We start from the raw sequence: 22,397 nt of genomic DNA on the forward strand, positions 1-22,397 counted from the left end.
GCCCGACTTCGCCACTCGACGTGATAATTTAAACAATTTAACTCCTTCGTTTCGTTCAGATTTCAACAGAATCAGAATCTCTCGGGGGAGCTGGTTATGAAACCAGCAATACGCTAGATGGGCAGAGAGCAGGACCGGGTCCAGAATATCATTTCCTGTCTGCATATTCGTTGCAACGCCAACGAAACGCGCAATTTGCATGTTTATCGGTGTACATTGCGAATAAACATTTTGTTGATTTTTGCATTTTTGCAAGCTACGGCGCAGGGTTGCTGCGGATCTGGTGACTTGCCGTCGCCGTTGCCAGGTTGCCAGTTTCTGTTCGTCTCTCAAGTTGGTGGCGCTGCGTCCAGTGACATTTCATCTGTTATGTGTGAATGTCAAAAATATGGAAAATAAAGTCTGTCCAGTAGCAAGTTCGCAAGTTATTAAAATAACCACTGCAACGAACGAATCCTCAACATTCCATTGACGTCAAGTATTCTTCGGGTAGCTGTCGGCCAGGCGACAATCGGTTCCATTAAAATTTACCGTTTTGTTTTGACGTCGACGTAATGCAACTGTAAAGTGGATAATGGTGGTAATAAGAAAATGTTAGAAATTTTGCAAATGTTTTTGTTCTTGTTCAAGTCGAAGTATCGTCGAAAATGTCACCTGTGGCAAGCTGTGTGTTGTGCGGTTCTGGTTTTAAATGTGTGTTCTTTGGTCAGGGCCAAGTGTTCTGATACTAGTTGCAGTGGCAATGGGGTGTGTAAAAACGAGACTTGTGTTTGTTATGACGGATGGCAGGGGCCCCAGTGCCAGTTTTGCGGAGGGAAAGTACGGTAAGAGAGGCTGCTTATCTGTTTGCCCCATCTCGACCAAATCATCGCACTTTCGATACCCATCAAGATCATCACAAATCAACTAATCAATCGGCGATCACCATCTACATACTTTATTTACTGCAGATTTGTTTTCTGCTCGTTCAACGAGAGTTGAATATTTATTTGTGATATTATTTGAACTCTGTAAATCTGTCTCTTTGTACCCGAACCAGCTTCCTGACTCTTTTGTTAACAATTTAACCAGGAAGCTTGCCCACTATCTTGTGTCAAATCGTTTAACATTTAACAAACATTTAGCACATTCTTTACATAACGTGGGTCTTTGTCTGGTCCCAAGTGATTTTCTCCACTTGCGTAAAAATAACGCAAAGATAATGAACACCAGTGCTGAGTGCAGCATTTCCAAAACTCTTTACATTAACATAAACCTTGATCGTATTTTTGTACGAGTGCGCATTTCAAAATTAAGCGAAATAATTGTCGCTATTGCCAGTAGCAAGGCTAACGATGATACCACCACTAAAAACACGAAAGCTATTTTTAAATCGGTCGTTCTTGTTGCGTTTGCTGCAACGCAACGCTCGAGGAAGAGGATTTTTTTGGAAACTTTCACCGGGATGCATTCGAACAATGGACAACGGCAGATGCGTCCGCGTTACGCAAGCACGTGATTGTTTTTACAAAAAAGAAAGTTAGAGCCGTGCTGACAGACGCAAAACATTATCGTGTTCGTGGTCATTATCAGAGTTCGCATATTTTTTGTCGGAGTATTTCCCGAAACTACACACTCAGGTCAGATCGTGGTGTTGCAGAAACGCTGATAAGTGATGACAACTCGAGAAATGAAGAAACCAAACGTCATCGTCAAGTTTTTGTTGTTTTGACTCGAACATTCCGCTGGATTTTTTTCGTTTTGTTCATTTCGTTACGCTAAAACGTCAATGTCAACTTCAGGGGCGTTTTTGCTGTGGTGAGCCAGTGTCACTACCAAGGCATCAAATCAGTTGAAGCTGAATGATTTGTAGATTTTTTTAGTTTACACAAAAGTGTAACTGAAGTAAAAATAGTGTTTTTGCGATTCAAATACTGTGAAATAGTCCCAAATTTGGAAAACTGTGATCCTTGGGTATTTTCTAGCAACTCAACTACAACTCCAACCCCTGACAGTGTCATAGTTTTCCAAATTTGGGGGCTCAAATTTGGGGGCTATTTCACAGTATTTGAATCGCAAAAACACTATTTTTACTTCAGTGGTTGGAAGTTAAATCGACCATGCACTAGTAAACCAAATTTATAATTGTTGCCAATCAAATCTTGTAGCAAAAGCATTATTGAAAAAATGAAGTAGTGATAAAAAGTGACCAAATCAAGATGAAAACAATTAAATTTGTTCCAATTAAGTGTACGTACATTTCAGATTACATAATTTATTTGTAAATTTTGATATTTGGGTTAATTTGTGCTAAATTGCAAATTTTATTCTGCAAACTTGTTATCTTGCTTGGTGTTGTTAATATGAGCGAGATAAGAATTCTGGACGATTTCTTTGCGCATAAATACGTCTAGAAATGAGGAGCAGTTAGGAGTTCTTGTCCGAGAATGTGAGAGTTATTTAAATTGCTTTTAAAAATTCTTAAGCTATGACAGCCACAGAGGAGCAGATGAAAGTTGGTATGTGTTCCTCGGTGTTCTTTAATCTCGACAGAAAAAGAAACACAATGTTTGTATAAGTTTAGTGTTTCCGCAGAGAAGCGGTGAGATCAAAGAAAATTCGAGAAACAACGGTAAACCACCCTTCTTGGAAGTTGTTTGTTGCATGTTCATTCGTTCGTTTATTGGCTCGCAGAGCGTATTCAGTTTTTGTGAAACATGCAGAGGAGTGAAAAGAAAATGCGTCATCGTACAATCTTGTTGAGTATAAAAAGTAAAATTGAAAGAGAAGTAAATAACAATCATGTTCAAAATGGTGATAAATTGTCTCTGAACAACACAACAAAACAAACAAACAAAAAAATGTTGTTCGAAATGAGTTACTTGGCTGGTTTGTGGGATGCGCCAGATAACGAGCGTTCAAAAAAATTTGTGGTCAAGCTCAGTTTATTTTTTTAGTTGATTGCTTTTGATATTTCCTTCAGATACACAACTTCCCTTTCGTATAACAAAACTAGAAAAGTTCTCTTCTGCAAGTTCTAAAATGAACTGTTGCTAAGGAAATAATTTTCATCGTTTCTTGTTCGCAAGAAGTGAGCTTTGACGTCTATGTTTTGACAGCTGATGACGCTACTCCATGCACATTATGTGTGTGGATATTTTTATTTGTACGTGGACTTGTCTCAGCCTTGAAAGAGGCAATTATTTTGTAATAAACGTTCTTTTTTAAAAAAAAAAACGCTATAAAAACTACGTACTAGATGAGTAGTGTGTTGTGAATTCAAAAAGGTTGACAACCATTGAGTAAACAAGCGACAGTGACCAACAATTTTTTAAAATTAAAAAAGAAAGAAAAAGATTCAAGAGGCCGCATTCGTCGGTGGTGTTTTTTTTTGCAAATTATTTCATTATTTTTATTGAAAACTATAATTTAGTGAATAAGCTTTTGGCGAGTTCGTTAAATAATTTTCAGCCAATACTTTGGAGAGAAAGATTCTGTCTGAAACAATAAGCAACAGTTAATATAACAGAGAGTTTCGCAATGTTTGTTCAGCGGATACGCCCTTTTAAATCTAGAAGATTCGGATACAATCAATAATATAAAAAAGCCTTATCAATCTTGAGAGCTTTTTTATAAAGTCTAAGAAGTTTAAAGAAAACATTCGTGAAGTTTTTCTCTGTTGAAAATTATTTCTAATGAAGTAATTTATACTATCCCACCTCCACCCGGCGGCACGGCAATTTTGCCGGAGTACATACACTATTACGGATATTACTATCAAGTAATAGTGCAGTGCTTATCAACATAATTACCGGCGTCTCGCCTCCGCATTTTGACTTTGTTGTGTATTATGTTCTGTGTCAATGTTAAGGAACTTCCTCACGATGTGACATGAGTATAATAATATACCTTTTTGAATTTCAACTACCAATGTGTTATCTAAATCCAGAATTTTTAAATTTTTAAAAAGAGATTGCGGTACTATTCCCGTTGCTGAAATTACAAGTGGTAAAATCGAAATTTTTTCTAAGCACCAAAGATTTCTCATAGCAACGGACAGCTCTAAATATTTATTAATTTTTGTGTTATATGTCTGTGTTATATTATGTGAATTTGGAACAGCTATATCTAAAAGATATGCTTGCTTTTGTTGTTTATTTAAAATTATAATGTCTGGTCTGTTATGCTTAATATGAATGTCAGTTAAGATTGTTCTATCAAAAAATGTGTTACACAGTCTAGGACTGGTTTTACAAATCTATGAGGGGCATGATGACCAACTCAATAGACCGGGACCAATGGCTTAACGTGACTTCCGAATCACGAGACAGAATATAACCTTTTTTTTTTTTTAATTTCTCCCTGGGTTGGAATTGAACCCGGGACCATTTATTATTGTTATTGAAAAATTAATTGTTGTCTTGCGATTGCTATAAAAGTATTTGGAAAATTTTTGTCTTCCGATCAAGAAATACAGGGTGTCTCAAAATTTGCCCAATTCCGAATTCAGAGCGTTATAGGGGATAACTTCAGTAGTCCAAATATGGAAATAAAAAAAAATCGGGACTCCCCCCACAAAGACACATTGGTCTGAAGGTGCACTCTTTGAAGTGCGTTTTCTTCAAATACAGGTTGAAAAGTTCAGTGTTTATTTTTATTTATGGTGTAGATGATTGTGGAAAATAATAACGTAAAACATTTTTTTGAAGAATAGCTTTGGAGTTAAAAAATCTTAAATTTTTGAAATTTTTCTTAAAAATGGAACGGTAACGTAGCTAGAATAATATTCTGTCACTGTGGATATGAAGGCTGCTATGTATTGAACAAAATTAAAGTGCTTATATCTTCTTCAGAAAGAGCGATTTTTTTTTCTAAGTATTTTTCGAGCTCCACTGGGTCCTTCCCTACCACGTTCTGAATTCTGAATTCGCGAATTTTGAGACACCCTGTATGTTTACAAATTTGAAAAATGTCAACTTAATTTATAAAACTGGTAACACATAACGAGTGTTCAGATAAATTTGTGGTCGAGCAGTGGTTTTCTCTTTTCCAAAGGTAGGTCGTCTTTTTACTTGACAAATCCTTCAGATGCATAACTTCATTTGTTGTGATAAATGACATTTTATGTTATTTCACTAATTCTTCAACGATTGCTGAAATACGTATTTTGGTCGTCCACTTCCATTTTTTCCATCAACACTTCCTGTTTCACGTAATATTTGTAAGCTGATGAAGCTACGCCATACGTTAACGGAAACAAAAGCAGGCCACTTGACCACAAAAATGTTTAAACACTCGACAGTAATAGTTAATTTTTTTCACTTTACTCGTGTTCTGGACGGCACTGATATCTACTTCTAGTTTTCCATATCCAGATTTTCAGTGCTCTCCAGATTTCGCTTCTCATCCGTTGCGTACTAAACATATCAAGCTATCATAAAAACTTCCATTTTATACGTTAGGAAGATTAACGTTTTTGTTGCAAAATTTATAACGGGTGACTATTAAAATTTTCACTTAGGGTTGGCTTAGACACTGACAAATTTGACATTTCAATAAATGTTTTTCTCTTAATTTGGTTATGTTTCAATTGTACTGACTGTCATTTGTCGTTCGTTCTTGCGTGTGTCTAAAGTACAGAAAAAATAAAAACTCGTTCAAAGCCAACTCCAAGTGAAAATTTTAATAGTCACCCGTTATTTGCGCTGCGTAACCAATCTCGGGTGCTTTTGTGACAGATTACATAATTCTTACCAAAATTATACATAAGTAATAACTTATAATAAAATAAATATGTGAACGATAATGTTAATGACTTCATTACAAGAAGAAAAAAAAAAGGACAAAAAAGACATAATTTGTGTCCTCTGGTAAGACCCATCGCCTCCAACCGTATCCCAAAGACAAAAAGTGAAACATTTTTACATCGTCTATGCATTGTCAAATTTATTTTCTCAATTTTCTACATTTCTGTGGAAGTTTTCCCGGTTTTTATCGCAGTTTTTGTGTCTTTTTTTGGCACATTTTTCATGATTTCGAACATTTGAAAGACCTAGTATCAAAACGGGCCCTCCTCTTGTCGAAATTTTTAGAACCAATTTTTCGAAAATTTACTTTACCGCCAGTTTTTGTCCCCTAATGACACTATCTACTTTTGCAGGCTCGGCACCTCGACGGGCACGATCCACGACGGCCTGGGCAACTACTCCCTGAGCGTGAAATGCAGCTGGCTGATCGACGCCCCCAACACCTCCATCACCCTCCACTTGGACGAATTCGCCACCGAATGCGGCTGGGATCACCTGTACATCTTCGACGGCGACAGCGTCAACTCCCCCTTGTTGGCCGTCTTCAGCGGTCTCATGTACAAGGGCGACTACAGCATCCGTCGGATACCTGAAGTGGTGGCCACGTCCGGCTCCGCTCTGGTGCACTTCTTCAGCGACGACGCTTTCAACATGTCCGGCTTCAACATGACCTACCGTCTCAACGCCTGTCCCTCGAAGATCTCCGGAGTGGACTGCAGCGGCAACGGCATCTGCATCGACCAAGTGTGCACGTGCAACGGCGGCTGGACGGGGGCGGCATGCCACCTGCAAGAATGTCCCGACAATTGCGGCAAACACCAGGGCCGGGGGCGGTGCGAGCCGGAGTTCGGGTGCCGGTGCGACGGCGACTACAGAGGGGACGACTGCAGCCAGTACGCCCCCAACGGGTACTGGGAGACGGTGAAGGTGCAGAGCTTCGTGCCCCCGGGGTCGGCGTCCCACGGGGCGGCGGTGTGGAGGGACTCGATGTATGTTATCGCGGGGGAGAACTACCACAGGGAGTTGGCGGGGGAGAATTATCACAGGGAGTTTATGCTTTACGTATACGATTTTAACGGTAAGTCTACCTGTCATGATAGGTTTCTGTTTTACCGACTGTCATTTTAGGGAACGTGTGGGAGACGCCGCACATTTCGATGAAGCCGTCGAAGCGCTACGGCCACTCTACCGTCATCTACGGCGACAAGATCTTCCTCTACGGGGGAGTTTTGGGGAATTTTGGTCCAACTTCCGAAGTTTGGGCTTTCGACATAAACGCCAAGACTTGGGAGAATATCACAGTGAAGGCTGACCCCTGCAACGCCACCTACTTGATGTGTGGTCCTTTGAAATCAGCAGGACACACTGCTACGGTGGTCGAATACAACAACAAAAAGGCTGACAGGATGATCGTCCTTTTTGGCCACTCGCCTCACTTCGGCTATCTGAACACGGTGCAGGAGTACTACTTTGGTACCAGAGAGTGGCGCATCGTCAACACCAGAGGATATCCTGTCAAGGGAGGATACGGTCACACTTCCAGCTGGGACCCGTTGACTGGAAAGATCTACGTGTACGGGGGAGTGGTCTCGGAGAACGAGTCGGCTCAAGTCTTGAGCAAAAGTCTGTACTCGTACGACCCCAACTCGAGGGTGTGGATCTTGCTGAAGGACGCCCCTTCGGCGCGTTTCCTCCACACCGCGACGTTCGTCTCCGGAGGGTTGATGTTGGTCTTCGGGGGCAACACCCACAACGACACCCTGCACAGTTTCGGCGCCAAGTGCTACAGTTCGGAGTTTCTGGCGTACGACGTCACCTGCGACACTTGGCAGGTGCTCCAGGTGCCAAAAGACATTCACGCCGACTTGGCGCGGTTCGGTCATTCGGCCGTCGTCTTCGAGGGTTCGTTGTACATCTACGGCGGCTTCGACGGCCAGATGTTGTCCGACATGTTGAAGTACACCCCCGGGAACTGTTCGTCGTACTACACGTCCAACGACTGTCTGAGCAAGAGGCCCGGAATGAAGTGCGTCTGGGACATGCGGAACAACTTCTGCACGGCCATCCAGAACATCCCGTCGAGGAACCTGACGTCGCAGGCGGACGGCCTGATCGTGCGGTGTCCGGAGCTGAACCGGACGATGATCACGCACAGCGTGATCCAGAACGAGGGCCGGTGCGAGAAGCTGGAGGACTGCTTCGGCTGCGTCCAGACGACGAGCGAGTGCGTCTGGTGCGGCAGCGCGTGCATGCACAACAAGAAGTGCAGGAACAGCTCGGAGTCGAACATCGGCAAGCTGGAGCAGTGCCCGGAGGACCCGACCCCCATCTGCAAGCAGCTGCACACCTGCACGGCGTGCACGTCGCAGACGTCGTGCAGGTGGCGGTTCGAGCACGCCAAATGCGTCTACCCCTTGCCTTCCAACGTGACCGCCGCCGCGGAGCCAATCCAGTGTCAAAAGGTCTGTTCCGAGTACAACTCGTGCGTCAACTGCACCCAGGAGGAGTGCATCTGGTGCCAGAACGAGGGCCGCTGCGTCGACAAGAACGCCTACACGGCGAGCTTCCCCTACGGGCAGTGCCGCGAGTGGACGACGGTCGGCAGCAAGTGCCGCACCAGGGGAAGCGACGAGAACTCCCAGTGCAGCTTCTACTCGACGTGCGCCAAGTGCCGCGACGATCCGGCGTGCGGCTGGTGCGACGACGGCTCCAAGACGGGCCTGGGCAAGTGCATGCCGGGGGGATACGCGGGGCCCACCCTGCACACGGAGTCGCTGCCGTCGAGCACGTGCCCCCCGGACAGGTGGCACTTCACCACGTGTCCGCTCTGCCAGTGCAACGGGCACGCGAGTTGCGTGGCCAACACCAGCATCTGCCTGCCCTGCCGCAATCTCACCATGGGCAACCAGTGCGAACACTGCGTCAAGGGGTATTGGGGCAACCCGGTCAACGGTGGCAAGTGTCAGCCGTGCGAGTGCAACGGCCAAGCGACGCACTGCCACCCGGAGTCGGGGAAGTGCTATTGTACGACCAAGGGGTTGATCGGGGATCACTGCGAGAAGTGCGACGCCACCAACCACTACAATTCCGATCCCATCAACAAGGAGTCCTGTTATTGTGAGTACAGTAATTGATCGTATCGTTCACCATTGTTTGATGCCTAATTCGCCCAACAATGTAACGTTGTTGTTAATTGTCGTGCTCTAAATACCATTCCGGTTGGTGCAGACGACACGAATTAAGAGATTATTGTCTCCGTCCAAATATAAATTAGTCCTGTTATGCTGAACTTGTAATTATCTAAATGCGCTTCGGTCGAAAATATTGCAACACAACATGAAAAATGTTATGCCGATTTTTATCGTACTCATTCGTTGTATGCCTAAAAAATACAGGATTGTGATAATAACTTTTGCAAACATCGTAGTTGGCTATGATTTTTATGATTACGTATAGATTTGCCGCCTCTCGATTTCTGAATTCCTACCGTAAATTTGACATTTTTTTTTTTTATTACAGATATGTAATTCACGTTCTGTTTTTTGGTATATCATATCAGATGATTTTTATACGATTCTCTTTTTTTCTTTGCCATTGGAATTTTTTTACTCAATTTAGGTACAGTTGATTGCAAAAAACAACCCGAAACTGTCAGAATAAAATTGACTCATTGAGAGATAGGTGAGAATTGTGATCAAAATTCAATGCCATTTTAAAAAATTACTTGATAGACATTGTTAAGTAGACAATTAATTGACAAATGGACAAAACCAAATTTAAACACCGTTCATGTTGTTTTGGCATAATGGAAGGCCATGATTTATTTTTTTAACGTTAGACACACTGTTTGATTTTCGTCACTAAAGTGCCTGACATGCGGATTGCGAACCTATCAAAATGAACATAACATGTTGCCAAATTTCCCGCGATGTCGGAGTATTATTCTTCTATTGCAAACAAGTAAAAGTAAAAGTGACAACAATGCATTAGCATTGACGTTATTTATAACCTCAAACTTAGAAAAACATAACTTTAGGCAACAGACAACTTTACTACCAAATTAAATGCAAAATTTCTATGGCCTCCCATTATGTCAAAACAACGTGAATGCATTTTACATGAGGACCTTTTTCTTTCTCGTTTTCTTTTGCAACCAACTTTTATTACAAATGTTTCTAAGATCATAGGTAACTGTGATTATACGCATAGAAGGTTTGTCGCCTCCCAAATTGTGCATTTGTAAATGTAATTTTGACATTTGACATTTCGCATTTGTCACTTTGCAGTTTTCATTGTTTATTATTTTTCAAAGTGCAAATTACGGTGTTCGGAGTTTGTTACGGCAGCAACTAGTAGTTTATTTAACGAGTTCGTGTGTAAATTGGACTCTTTATGGCATGAGTGGGCCGTTAAAACGCGGGTGAAACGAGCCCACTCAATCTTAAAGAGTCCAATTTACACACAAACGAGTTGAATACAACGTTTTTTTGTTTGACGAGCCCCTTAAAGACTCCAAATCGCTTAAAATCTTAAAATTAGCTTGACGTTTCGTTTTGACAAGTTGTGACATTTATCAAAATCCGTTCACACAGGAGAAAATTTTCAAATTCTGACAGTGTCGAACAAAAATGAATCTTTCAAAGTTACCTCGTTGTTTGTGATGTCATGTTGGTATGAGCCACTAGTTATTTGATGATTATTAGGTTGGCAACGTAAAATGCCAATTGTATGTCAGCCATTTTGATATTTTTGATGTGAAGGCGCTTGCGCTACTGAAGCCGCAATAACTTTTAAATTTAAAAATTAAAATAAAAAGTAAAATAAGTTTCCGAAAGCAAGAATCTGGACGGCCCTTAACACAACGAGAAAAATGAGCAATTATTAGATTATGTGACGAAATGCAGACAGAAGAACCGACCATGCTAACGAAAGAAATGTGGGCCAATAGTTGTTCTTCACTGCGAGGAACTGATTAGAGAGGACCGGAAAAAATTGATGGGAATTCTACCAGTTGAGGACATTCTTTCAATAATAATTCAACTTTCCGCAGAATTGGATTCGGAAGACAATTGGGGGTCTGAAAATTTTGAATCAGATTCTGAAAATTAATAAACTTATAAGTAGGTATAAGTGGGTATTACCCATTAAATACATTTCCATTTTCCTGTTTAGCTGTATATGTCCAGTTGCTTTTTTTAGTGTCATTATCGTCTGTGTTCCTTGCCTTTTGGTATAAAATTTGCTTATCTGAAACTTTTTTGACATTTGAAAATTACTGACATAACCTCAAACCTGATTGAGGACGATTTTACGATACCGTGTTCGGAAACGAATTGTTTTAGGGTGGTACAGTCTGGTCTTTGAGTGAATATTGACAATTGTTTAAAAAAAAAGATGGACTTTAAACACCCTTTTGCTGTAGCAACAAGAATGGTTTATCCCCGGAGCAGGCTACACTTATTGTAATGTCTTATTGTCGAAATGGAACATTCAACAATGATGACGATGAGTGGTTCAGTCTTAGATGAAAGAAAGGTCTTTGGTGGCTCATTTTGGAAATGTAATCAACAAATTTGTTCGGATTAGATTGGTAAATGACAGAAAATCAACTGGAAGACTTCTACTGCTAAGAAAGTAGTTGAAGATTTAGGGAATGACTAGAGCACAACCCACAAACATCTTTACAAGATTGTTCCACTGCGCAAGTGCAACGCTGACTTATCTGCTGCAATTTTATGTCTACTATGTAACAAATTGACGACTGCATCCTCCGTTTTTTTTTTTTTTAATTTTATGAAGTGTGTAAACCACAATTTAACGACTAGAAGAGTGACAGGAAGAAATTACAGGTTGTTGTCGTAATATCGATTAAATAGTGTTGTCTGGGGCATAACGGTAAACATTTTCAGTCATTACTTTGAGAACAATACATTTGTTTTTGTGCCACGTGTATACTTTTGTCACGTAATCGATTAACAGACGAAATTTGTTGTGGGATGATTTCATTCGTATTGTGACATTTTTTTTATTTTAAGTGCCCCCTGTTTTTTGGCAACCAGTTAGTTACCTCATACAGTAGTAGAATAAACATCTTGTGTGAAATAGTCATTTGAAAGAAATTTACACAGCGATTTTGCAGTCTGAAATTTGATTCACTTCACCGAACTAAAAATACAAAAGAATCGTTCCTCGGTGTTGCAATTTTTATGATCGATTGTGCGTTTTTAAATGTGGAATGTTTCTATTTCTTTTCGCATTTTGACGATGGACTATTTTTGCAGACGATTTAACAATAGACTACCAGTTCACCTTCAACCTGTCGAAGAAAGAAGACCGCCACTACACCCAAATAAACTTCCGCAACTCCCCGATTAAAGCCGACATCGACGCCGACTTCTCGATAACATGTTCGGTTCTTGCCAAGATGAACATAACAATCCGCAGGGGCAACTCCAAAGAGGAGAAGCCGATCTACGTAGATCACAACTGCACAACTTTCAGGTCCAAATTTGCAAAGTCTGAATACAACTTCGGCATCGAAGACAACGTAACTTTGACCACGTTCTACGTGTACGTGTACGACTTCCAGCCGCCCTTGTGGATACAGATCTCGTTCTCTCAGTATCCCAAGCTGAATCTGCAGCAGTTTTTCATCACTTTTTCTTCGTGAGTGTCGCGTTTTTGCGGCGAGGCCCGTCCAGCTCAAACCTCTGTCCGCAGGTGTTTCTTGTTGTTGTTGTTGTTCGCCGCCATCCTGTGGAAGATCAAGCAGCGCTACGACATGTACCGCAGACGGCAGCGTCTGTTCGTCGAAATGGAACAGATGGCGTCCCGGCCGTTCTCCCAGGTCCTCGTCGAGCTGGAAGTGAAGGAGAAGATGGACTTCGAAAACGGAATCTCGATAATCGGGGACGTGAAGAGGAAGAAGCGCGACGCCCCCAGTCCGATCGCCCTCGAGCCGTGCTTCGGCAACAAGGCCGCCGTGTTGAGTCTGCTGGTCAGGTTGCCGACCGGCTGCGAGCCGTACACTGCCAAAGGGCAGTCCGCCGGTCTGGCCATCGCCAGCGCTCTGGTCACCCTGGGCAACCCCAGGAAGATGAGCATCGATCAGGTCAAGACCGAGACGAAGACGGGGAAGACGCGGAAGTCGCAAAGCCAGCATCCGGATAGTTGTCTTTAGTTGTTTTCTCTGATCAGTTTCAGGTTGGCGCCGTCGCGGGTCCGCAGACCGGGGCGTGTCGAGATTCTCAATCGAACAAATTCTGATTTCGTGGTCGTCGTGCTATTGGAAGCCGTACTTACGTTGAAGCGTCTAAAGACCCGATCGGTGTCGGCGTAGGCCGTAGTTAGTACCTTCATGTAAAATTGTGATACATAATTTCCATGATAAGTCGGCCAAGTTGTCCAGTTTATTGAATTTTTTACATAGGAAGCATGAAATGACAATTTAAATAAATATTACAGAAATAGTTCATATTCGGTGTACCAGAGCTCAGCATGGAATCCTCACGTTTCCTGTGACGAGTCCTGCAATATTCTTCTAAGTATTTTGAAGCAATTTTAGCAATATGACTAACTACATACATGCTTTTTTAAATAGCCTTTCTCCAACATATATTTTTTAATCTAGTTTGTGTGGTGAGCTTTTTTAAGACATTTTAAAGAGAGACTGAACATATTTATTGTTTTTTATATTGATGATATTTTTCCATTAGATCCGTTAAAACTTCTTGTTAAATTTTTGTTGTAGCCTTTTCATCCGAACCCGTTTCAATTATTGAGCAGCGTTGCATCTCTTTTTTTGTTTTCTTTCATTTAACTCGTCTAGTTTTTTACGCATTTCTCCTTTGGTAATGGATTAAGGACACTCAAGTTGTACTGAACGGACCGCCTAGTCCTCGAACGAATATTTTATTGCGGTCCTGATCTCGTTACGGTCGGTTTTTTCTCAACAGTACTAATGGAACCTCCGCAGATGTGTACTCGTCAAAAACAATTGTACATCCTCCCGACGCAGACCTGTTTTATCTTATTTTATATACTAGATACAAGATGATATTTTAGTAACACTTTTCCATTTTATTTACTGCCATGTACCTACTGTATTATGTACAATTATTTCTATTGTAAATATATCATTAGTTATATGTTTTCTTATCAACACTCGCTTATTTCCACCACACGACGTCCCACATCAATTTTGACAGTCCCAGCGTGGTACATCCATAATTAAATGAAAAATGGTCGTCGTGGGTGACTAATTAATTAATTACAGGACAGGCCCAGTTAATTAAAATTGATACTCCACTAGTTCCGGGAACGGTGTCGCCATCTACGCGAAGCGCTCCCTCCCGCCTGACTGTGAAACTACAAATGATTGATCTGCAAATGTACGGTTCCTGTCGGTACATCCAGACAAAATTTGAAATGTCGACGCGAGATTTCAGTACTTTGGACTAAAAAAACGTGTACAGCGATTTGAATAAAGTATAAAGAGTTCGAAATTAGTTGAAATTTTTACAGAAAGCTTGAATCTTTCACGGTTGATGGAAAGTCGGAAGTTACTTGATCTTCGACGCAAGAATTCTTGTCTGGAGACATTTTTTAGCCGCCGGCGACAATTGTAAGAAGACTCTCCAGTGTTCAAAACTGAATCGCAATTTTAATAATTGGCCATTATAAAGCGTCTCGAATGCACCTCCGGGACTAGAGTTACATCCTAGTTCTTTAAATCCGAGACAGAATCTTAACAAGACGCGTCCGCCTCTCGAGCCGTAATGAAGACCGGGAGTGACACTTAAAAATTCCACGGTCAAGACATATTTCCCTTACAAAAGCCGCTCCTCCACCTTTGAATTTGCGACCTTGACCCGGACTTTTTTCCAGTACGGGAGAATATTTAATGCGGTCGGTGTTGATTGCACCACCTGGAGTCTCCGGGGTGATAATGCAGGACGCCGTTGTACATCCCGGGGCGTAATTAGGTATTCGTCAGTGTATCCGAATTCTCCAAATCAGTTTGGTCTGTGTATGATCAGTTAATTAGTTTGTTGAATTTAGGTGGATTAGCAAAACAATTCGAGATCAAAGTGTTGCCGCAGTCTGTCTGATAAAGTCGCATTTGACGTGGAGCCGACTAGGATTTAGCTCGTTCGAGAACTGGCGCAAGTGGTCATTTTTGGAAGAAGCGAAGCTCGCTGAACCAGTTTTTAAATGCAAAAAGAAGCACCGGTTAAATTGGACGTTTTTACTCGACCGTTCGACGATAAACAGTTTTTATTTTTCAATACACGATGAACCACCCTCGTATATCGTTCAGGTCTTTGGTTTTATGTGCGGTAAAGACAAACTTCACAAACGTGCTCGTTGCTACCTACACGTCCATTACTGTGTATATTTAGCATTCGATTCCTTTTGAGAACTCAGATAATTATAAATAAATCAATCATGGATATTTTACCTATATTAAGCGGGGAACTGTTTCAAGTTCAAACTGCCGTATGAATTCAATCAATTATCCACAAATAAAAGATATTTTTTACCGAAACATGAAGAATGAAAATGTAATAGTAATGGTTGTTATTTTTCATCAATAAAGTACCTATTAGTCGTTATTACTATTAAGATTTTTCCTACATACCTACACACCCACAATATCTAACAACTACAACTATTTTGGTAACATTGTTTAACCTTCAATGAACCATTCAAATTAATACATATTTTGTTATTGTTTACCGTTGTCATGCCTTATGAATTTTTGACGTTGGAATTACATATATTGAGCATTTTATTATTATTATTATCTGATAATGGAGAAAATGTACAGGGTTATTATAAATGTTTCTAACATACATATATAGTTGGCGTAGCGGCGCACCTATAGCACACCGCACAGCCACCTAGAATGTTAGAAACGTTTATAATAACGTTGTGTAAAATAAACAAGAGCAACATTTTACATTCGTAAGAGTGGGTAATTTACCAGCTTTGTTGCCAAACGCGACGCTACTGGTAAGCAGATTTTTCGCGAAAATGTCAAAGAAACGTCGACGATGTGCTGTTGTTAACCTAGGAAACAATGTTTTTTTATTGCGGCAAAGTTTACAGATGTCTACGGTAGTTATGTTATAAGCAACAATTATCCAACAAGAATAAGTGGTAAAATGGGTTTTACTATTGAAAATAAAGCATTAATTATAATTTTAAATAAACAACAAAAGCAAGCATATCTTTTAGATATAGCTGTTCCAAATTCACACAATATAACACAAACATATAATACAAAAATTAATAAATATTTAGAACTATCCGTTGCTATGAGAAATCTTTGGTGTTTAGAAAAAAATTCGATTTTACCATTTATAATTTCAGCAACAGGAATAGTACCGCAATCTCTTTTTAAAAATTTAAAAATTTTGGACTTAGAGAACACATTGGTGGTTGAAATTCAAAAAGGTATATTATTATACTCATGTCACATCGTGAGGAAATTCCTTAACATTGACACAGAACATAAAACACAAAAAAGTCAAAATGTGGAGGCGAGACGCCGGTAATTATGTTGATAAGCACTGCACTATTACTTGATAGTATTATCCGTAATAGTGTATGTACTCCGGCAAAATTGCCGTGCCGCCGGGTGGAGGTGGGATACGACTATTAATTAATAATTATTTATTGATAATTTATTTTTAATAGATTTTTCGAGAAGTAGGCAGCCAATAAAACGACTGTGCATAGCAAGTATACATATGCGTATCAATCAATCAAAGACAAACTTTTCGATAAAACAAAAGAGGCAGACTCTTGATTTGTTTCCTTTTTGATCACTCGGTATGTACCTACTTAGTAAATATTTGGCCAAAATGATTTGTATACATTTTCTCTTTAGCTTTGCATATTTAATTGAAACAACTTTATCTTCTTTAATAAGAAAATAAGGCAGATAAACATCGAGCGAGTCTCTCTTTCATTTCCAAATCTTTTGGTTTTTGAACCGTTAAATGCTTGTTCCAATAAGGTTTTACTACCAACAGTGTAGGAGTTACCTCGTTTACTTTAACTTGATTTAAATATTGACCAATGGTTAAGCTTTGAATTTTAATTATTTCGTTTACTTCTTAATTTACCGAGAAATTAATTTTCTCGTGATTCCTGACCGACACAATTTACATTTCTACTCCTCTTCCCCACAATTCTTATTTCGTGACACACTTTAGGTATCATGAACAAAACAAATTCTATTTTTTATACGATTATTAGTTATTACTATCACTTCTCTACTAAAATATAACTGTGTGAAAGCCACAGTTCGACATCAAATAAACATTGACAACTGTGTATGCAGCTCGACTTGCTGCACATGATGACCTATCCGAATAATCAATTCGTTCCCTATTTACAAATTCAACAACTATTGAATTAAATATTACTCCGGTATCTGTGCCCACGTTTCTATTAATTATTATCAAACCTTCGTACTAATTCTGTTTATGAGAGGAATAAAAGCTTTTTAAAAGTTGAACCACATTGTATCCTTCTACGCAGTCAAGTCCAAAAGTTTTCCATCCAAAATTAGACCAATCGAACAAAAATTTAAAAAGTCTCGAATTGCTCGTATCAGAATTCTCTTCTTTATTCATTTTCTGCTTCGCAAAAAGGTACATTCTCAACAGGGCGTGGTGAACCAGAGTGACACTATTCTAACTAGACTAATTGAAATACAGTAAAACTTCCTTATAACGGATACCCAGGGGGAATGATTAATTGTCCGTTATAGAGAAGTGTGAAATGTTTGGAATTATGGGATGGACCATAAAAAAATATTTGTATCACTAGTCCAGAAACTGCATGTTTGCGAGCATGAGTACGGTTTGCGACACGAGGCGTAGCCGAGTGTTGCAAGTACCAATGCTCGCAAAATAATTTCTGAACGTGTGATATACAAGATTTTATGCGCCGACTTTTCAATTGAATGACGAGGCTGTCCGCGTCCGTTATAGAGAATTTAATGTGAAGAAACTTACGGGAAATCTGAATTTGTCTGCTCAAGGGAACTGTCGCCTTTTCAGAAGTGTCCGTTAAGAAAAGTTTCACTGTATTTAATTCAACAGTTGTTGAATTTGTAAACAGTGAAGGAATTATTTATTCAGATAGGTCACTATGTGCTGCAGGTCGAGTTGCATTCAGTTTTCAATGTTTATTTGATGCTGAACTGTGACTTTCATCGAGTTGTCTTTGATTAAAAAACAGTTTATAGAAAAACAGAAATTGTTTTATTGTTGGTAAAAGTTGTCAAAATAAGAATTATGGGGAAGAAAATTAATTTTAAGTAAATCAAGGAGTAAAGATAATAATTAAAATGCAAAGCTTAACCGCTGGTCAATATTTAAATTATGTTAAAGTAAACGAGGTAAGTCCGCCTCTGTTGGTAATGTAAAGTCGATAAAATAACTCCTACACTGTTGGTAATATGTATGAAGTCCTTATTGGAGCAAGATTTCACGGTTCAAAAAACAAAATATTTGAAAATGAAAGTGGATTAATTAGTAAAGAGGGTGTTGTTGTTTCAATTAAATGTACAAAACTAATAATAAGAAAATATGTAAAGAACATTTTCACATAAGTATATCGTAAAACCAGTGTGGAAAGTACAATTTTACAGCACGAGAGTGAAAAAGAATTGTCATTTTTACACGTGTTCGTGGTTCGTACATATTTTTTATGCATCCACTCGTTTTCAATTAAAAATGTCAAAACTAAAAGAAAAAATGGAAGAGTTATTTGTTCCTGATGTCCTGGAAAAGGCAAGTGCCGCGAGGTACCAAATGTTGCCTAAAAAACCAAATTAGGTTATCAGAGAGAATTGGAAAAATTTATGAGTGAATGAAAACCAGTGAGTGAAAGACAGTGAACGAAAAACGATGAGCGAAAGTGAAGTGAACGAAAGAGAAACCTTCACCCACTAGTAATTATGAACACAGACTCATTTTCTAGGGAGATATCGAACGAAATTCTTTTTCTTTAAAAATAGTAGTAGTGAATCAGAGTTAAATTTCATTTTAACAGACAATCATGGCAGAGAAATCTAGTGTTATCCCCATCAGCTGTAGATTCAATAACATTTTCTTTTGTTGTTATTCACACCAAGATGTCTCTAAAATCCAGGCTTGTTGCCAATTTCTTAGTCTTTGGTTTTCTAATTCTTCTTCTTTCACGTTACTAACGCATTCTTCTTTCAGATCTGTTGTGTCAAGTGTTTTGGGCAGTACGATTTTTATTTTCCCTTTACTGGTCTTTCTTTCTGTGTCCTCTCTTTACGTCCTAATTTACCGTCCCTGAAGTGTCCATCTTCGGCTGCGGCGCTAACGAACCCCTCTTGCCGCTTTGGTTATTGCAATTTATCTGCGCCGCCCTCGCCACCTGTTTTCTTTCCGTCGCGCCACCCAACTTCCCTCCAGTGGCACAGTGTCTTTGACAAGCCGTTATCGAGAAATTACTGCGACGCGTTCTCCGGGTCTAGGCCCCGGAATCCCGGGGTGCAGATCCGAGGATCCGATTCGTTCCGTGCGATCCGCGTTATAAATCATGCGGCAACAGACAACCCCGTGGCCGACTGCCAACGGGGTTGCGACCCGCGACGACGTCGCTACATATTTATAAATACGCAGCGCCCTCGAGAAGAAAAATTAATGGCGAGGGAGAAGGGATGCGCCGGCCGAAGGAAAATTGTTTTCGGTGCGGAAGGGCGCAACAGCACGGTTAATTCGAAATAATCAAAGAGACGTAATATTCCGGAAGCGTCATTATTTTCTTTTTCTGGCGCACTCTTTATACGGTTTGAAAGCACCGAGCGGCAATATCTTTCACAGTTATAAATCAACGCTCCCAAAGGAAGCTTTTACGTTATTGATGCCAAGTGGTACTTTTAATTAAAAAATCCTAAACGCGCCGCTCAGTTAACCGAACGGAATAAAACTGAGCTGGGAAGAAGCTGTAGCGGATCAGATTAAGGTGGTGTTCATGAGGAGAAAATTTACCGAAAGGGTAGGTCAGGACCTCTGTTTCTCATTCTTCTTCTTCTTTTTGTATGCAAATGTCCTTCCACCTTTTCGGTGGTCTTTCGGTAGGTTTTCTGCCATGTGATTTGTAGTTTCTACCTATCTTGGCCTTTCTGTCTTCCTAGTTCTCTTGTTGCAATATTATTAGTTCTTGAAGGTTCAATAATATGTATTAGTAAAGTCTACTAAAGTCTAACATTTACTTTTTAACGTTGAACGGCCATCTTGCTATTTTTGATTTTGACATCTGTCATCCATGCACATGGGCGACTCGTGTTACACCACAGCGGCACCGATTAAATATTGGGTAATAATTTCGTTATTTCGCTTTTTTAGAGGCTTCTTTTAATAGGAATAATTTAATTATTAAGTATTTGTTGTAATTATTGACAAATAAATCGTGAAAAAAGCTTGAAATGACCTTAAATTTGACTCGGTCGAGCCGCCCGTGGACAATTCAACTCCTAGGATTTGAAGTGTTTCAACTCCGGTTACAAAAAAACCCACTTCAACCGTTTCTATAGAGATACACAAAAGCGTGATTTTCTTTAGAAGAATTTTTTTTTGTAGTACAGAAAAAAGATATTTTGTTTTTCCTGTAAATGACGAGACTCCTCGAAAAAAACGTATCCGAAAACTAAAGAGGCAAGTCTCTGGATTTTTACAAGACATCTTGGCATGGAGTAAGTGTTACTGGCTGCAGAGCTACCGGAGATGAAACAAGAATTTTGTGTAATAATTTTCTGTAGACATTTTTTTATGAAAGGGCCTCATTCAGGTTCGCTGCGCTTCGGGTTGACGCAATCCGAAAAGAAAACAACTCACTCTATTGATTATGGATATGAATAAAAAGAGCAATTAGAAATGTTTGTATTTTGCTATCATTTTTACGCAGAATTTGGTTTAACTTTTAAAAAACTGTTTTCTTTTCGTAAACACAATTAGTATGAAGACGCAATAATAATAATAATAATAATAGGCAGAATATAGCCTAAGGGAGTCCGTTTCGGCTCAGGGACGCGAGGGTCGTGGGTTCGATTCCGACCCAGGGCGAAATTAAAAAATTAAAAAAAAAGGCTATATTCTGTCTCGTGATTCGGAAGTCACGTTAAGCCATTGGTCCCGGTCTATTGAGTTGGTCATCATGCCCCTCATAGATTTGTAAACCAGTCCTAGACTGTGTAACAAATTTTTAAATAATATTTTTATTTATAATAATGGAAACGTGGTCAGAGATACTGGAGAAATATTTAATTCAACAGTTGATGAATTCAGGAATTAATTATTTGGAAAGGTCATCGTGCAGTTTTTTACATAGTTGAGTTTTATTAAATTGTGAAAGAGAATAATATTAATTATTGCACAGAAAAAAAAGCAGAAATGTAAAAGAATCGTGAGAAAAATAATTTTAGGTAAATCAAGGAGTAAAGATAATAATTAATAATTAAATTCAAAGCTTAACCGCTGGTCAATATTTAAATTAAGTTAAAGTAAACGAGGTAAGTTCGCCTCTGTCGGTAATGTAAAGTGTATAAAACAACTCACTGTTGGTAATATGTATGAAGTCCTTATTGGAGCAAGGTTTCACGGTCCAAAAAACAAAATATTTGAAAATGAAAGTGAATTAATCAGTAAAGAGGACGTTGTTGTTTCAATTAAATGTACAAATCTAATAGTAATAAGAAGAAAATATGTAAAAATTAATTTCACAGAAGTATAGCGTAAAACTAGTGTGGAAAGTACAATTTTGCGACACGAGTGTGAACGAAAATTGTCATTTTGACACGTGTTTATACACATTTTTTCTACACCCACGCGTTTTTCAATTAAAATTGAAAACATAAAGAAATTATGATATTTAGTTAACCTCGAAATTTGACTTCACTTATCACTTCTTAATCAAGATGGTAAGTATCAAAGTAGCCATGGAAACAGAAAACTACAAAAGAACGTCATTTCAAAAAGTGTTTTTCTGTGATGTAAAATTCAATGACAATTAATTATTATAGAACATTGTAAATATATAAGTGTATGAAAAGTGTTTTCCGCACTAGCATGTTATAGTTATTTACGAACCAAGTGCGGGAAGACGATGTACCCGCATGAACGCATTTTTTAAAGCACGAGTGACGAAGGAGCGAGTGCCTTTAATTAATGCGCGAATGAACGGAAGATGTCTTCACGCAAGTGGTTCGTACAATATTTTTTGTACGAAAATTAAATTAATTTTTTTTGTTTTAATACATTAAACATAAACGAACACAAAACCAAGTAGGCAGTGATCGTCGGTTATTCGAAACAATTGCTTCACTTGTTATTTCAATTTTTGCAATAATTTGTGAATTTTGTAGGAACAATTTTCAACGATTATAAATCTTTCCGTAATTTTTTAATGGAGGAAAACCCAGGGAAGTTATATTTTATGAACTAAATTTTATTATTATTAAGACAGATTTTTTTTTGAATGCCTCAAGGGCCAGTATTTTTTGCAATTTTTACATTCGAGTCGACCGGGAAGCACTAGTTTCGGAGCGAGCGTTGGATGTTG

General features: G+C 39.4%; 2 protein-coding genes across 2 annotated transcripts in view; one reads left to right on the forward strand and one right to left on the reverse strand.

Moving 5' to 3' along the window:
• Rabex-5 (Rabaptin-5-associated exchange factor for Rab5) overlaps window positions 1-22,397 on the reverse strand; it is a 44,403-nt gene that overhangs the window by 4,446 nt on the left and 17,560 nt on the right. The window lies entirely within an intron of this gene.
• On the forward strand, window positions 184-13,947 carry dsd (attractin-like protein dsd). Its single transcript, XM_069041117.1, has 5 exons — window positions 184-824; window positions 6,140-6,864; window positions 6,915-8,903; window positions 12,068-12,452; window positions 12,507-13,947. The coding sequence occupies exons 1-5, from the start codon at window positions 592-594 to the stop codon at window positions 12,964-12,966; spliced, it is 3,792 nt and encodes a 1,263-aa protein (XP_068897218.1). The 5' UTR covers window positions 184-591; the 3' UTR covers window positions 12,967-13,947.

This window comes from Tenebrio molitor, chromosome 3 (genome assembly GCF_963966145.1).
Source record: "Tenebrio molitor chromosome 3, icTenMoli1.1, whole genome shotgun sequence".
In the NCBI taxonomy this organism is placed as follows: Eukaryota; Metazoa; Arthropoda; class Insecta; order Coleoptera; family Tenebrionidae; genus Tenebrio; species Tenebrio molitor.

Bases quoted from the DNA above. Each gene is read 5' to 3' on its own strand.
- dsd (XM_069041117.1), top strand. From the start codon at position 592: ATGTTAGAAATTTTGCAAATGTTTTTGTTCTTGTTCAAGTCGAAGTAT. The intron at 825-6,139 runs GTAAGAGAGGCT...CTACTTTTGCAG, and splicing joins TTTTGCGGAGGGAAAGTACG to GCTCGGCACCTCGACGGGCA. The intron at 8,904-12,067 runs GTGAGTACAGTA...CTATTTTTGCAG, and splicing joins CAACAAGGAGTCCTGTTATT to ACGATTTAACAATAGACTAC.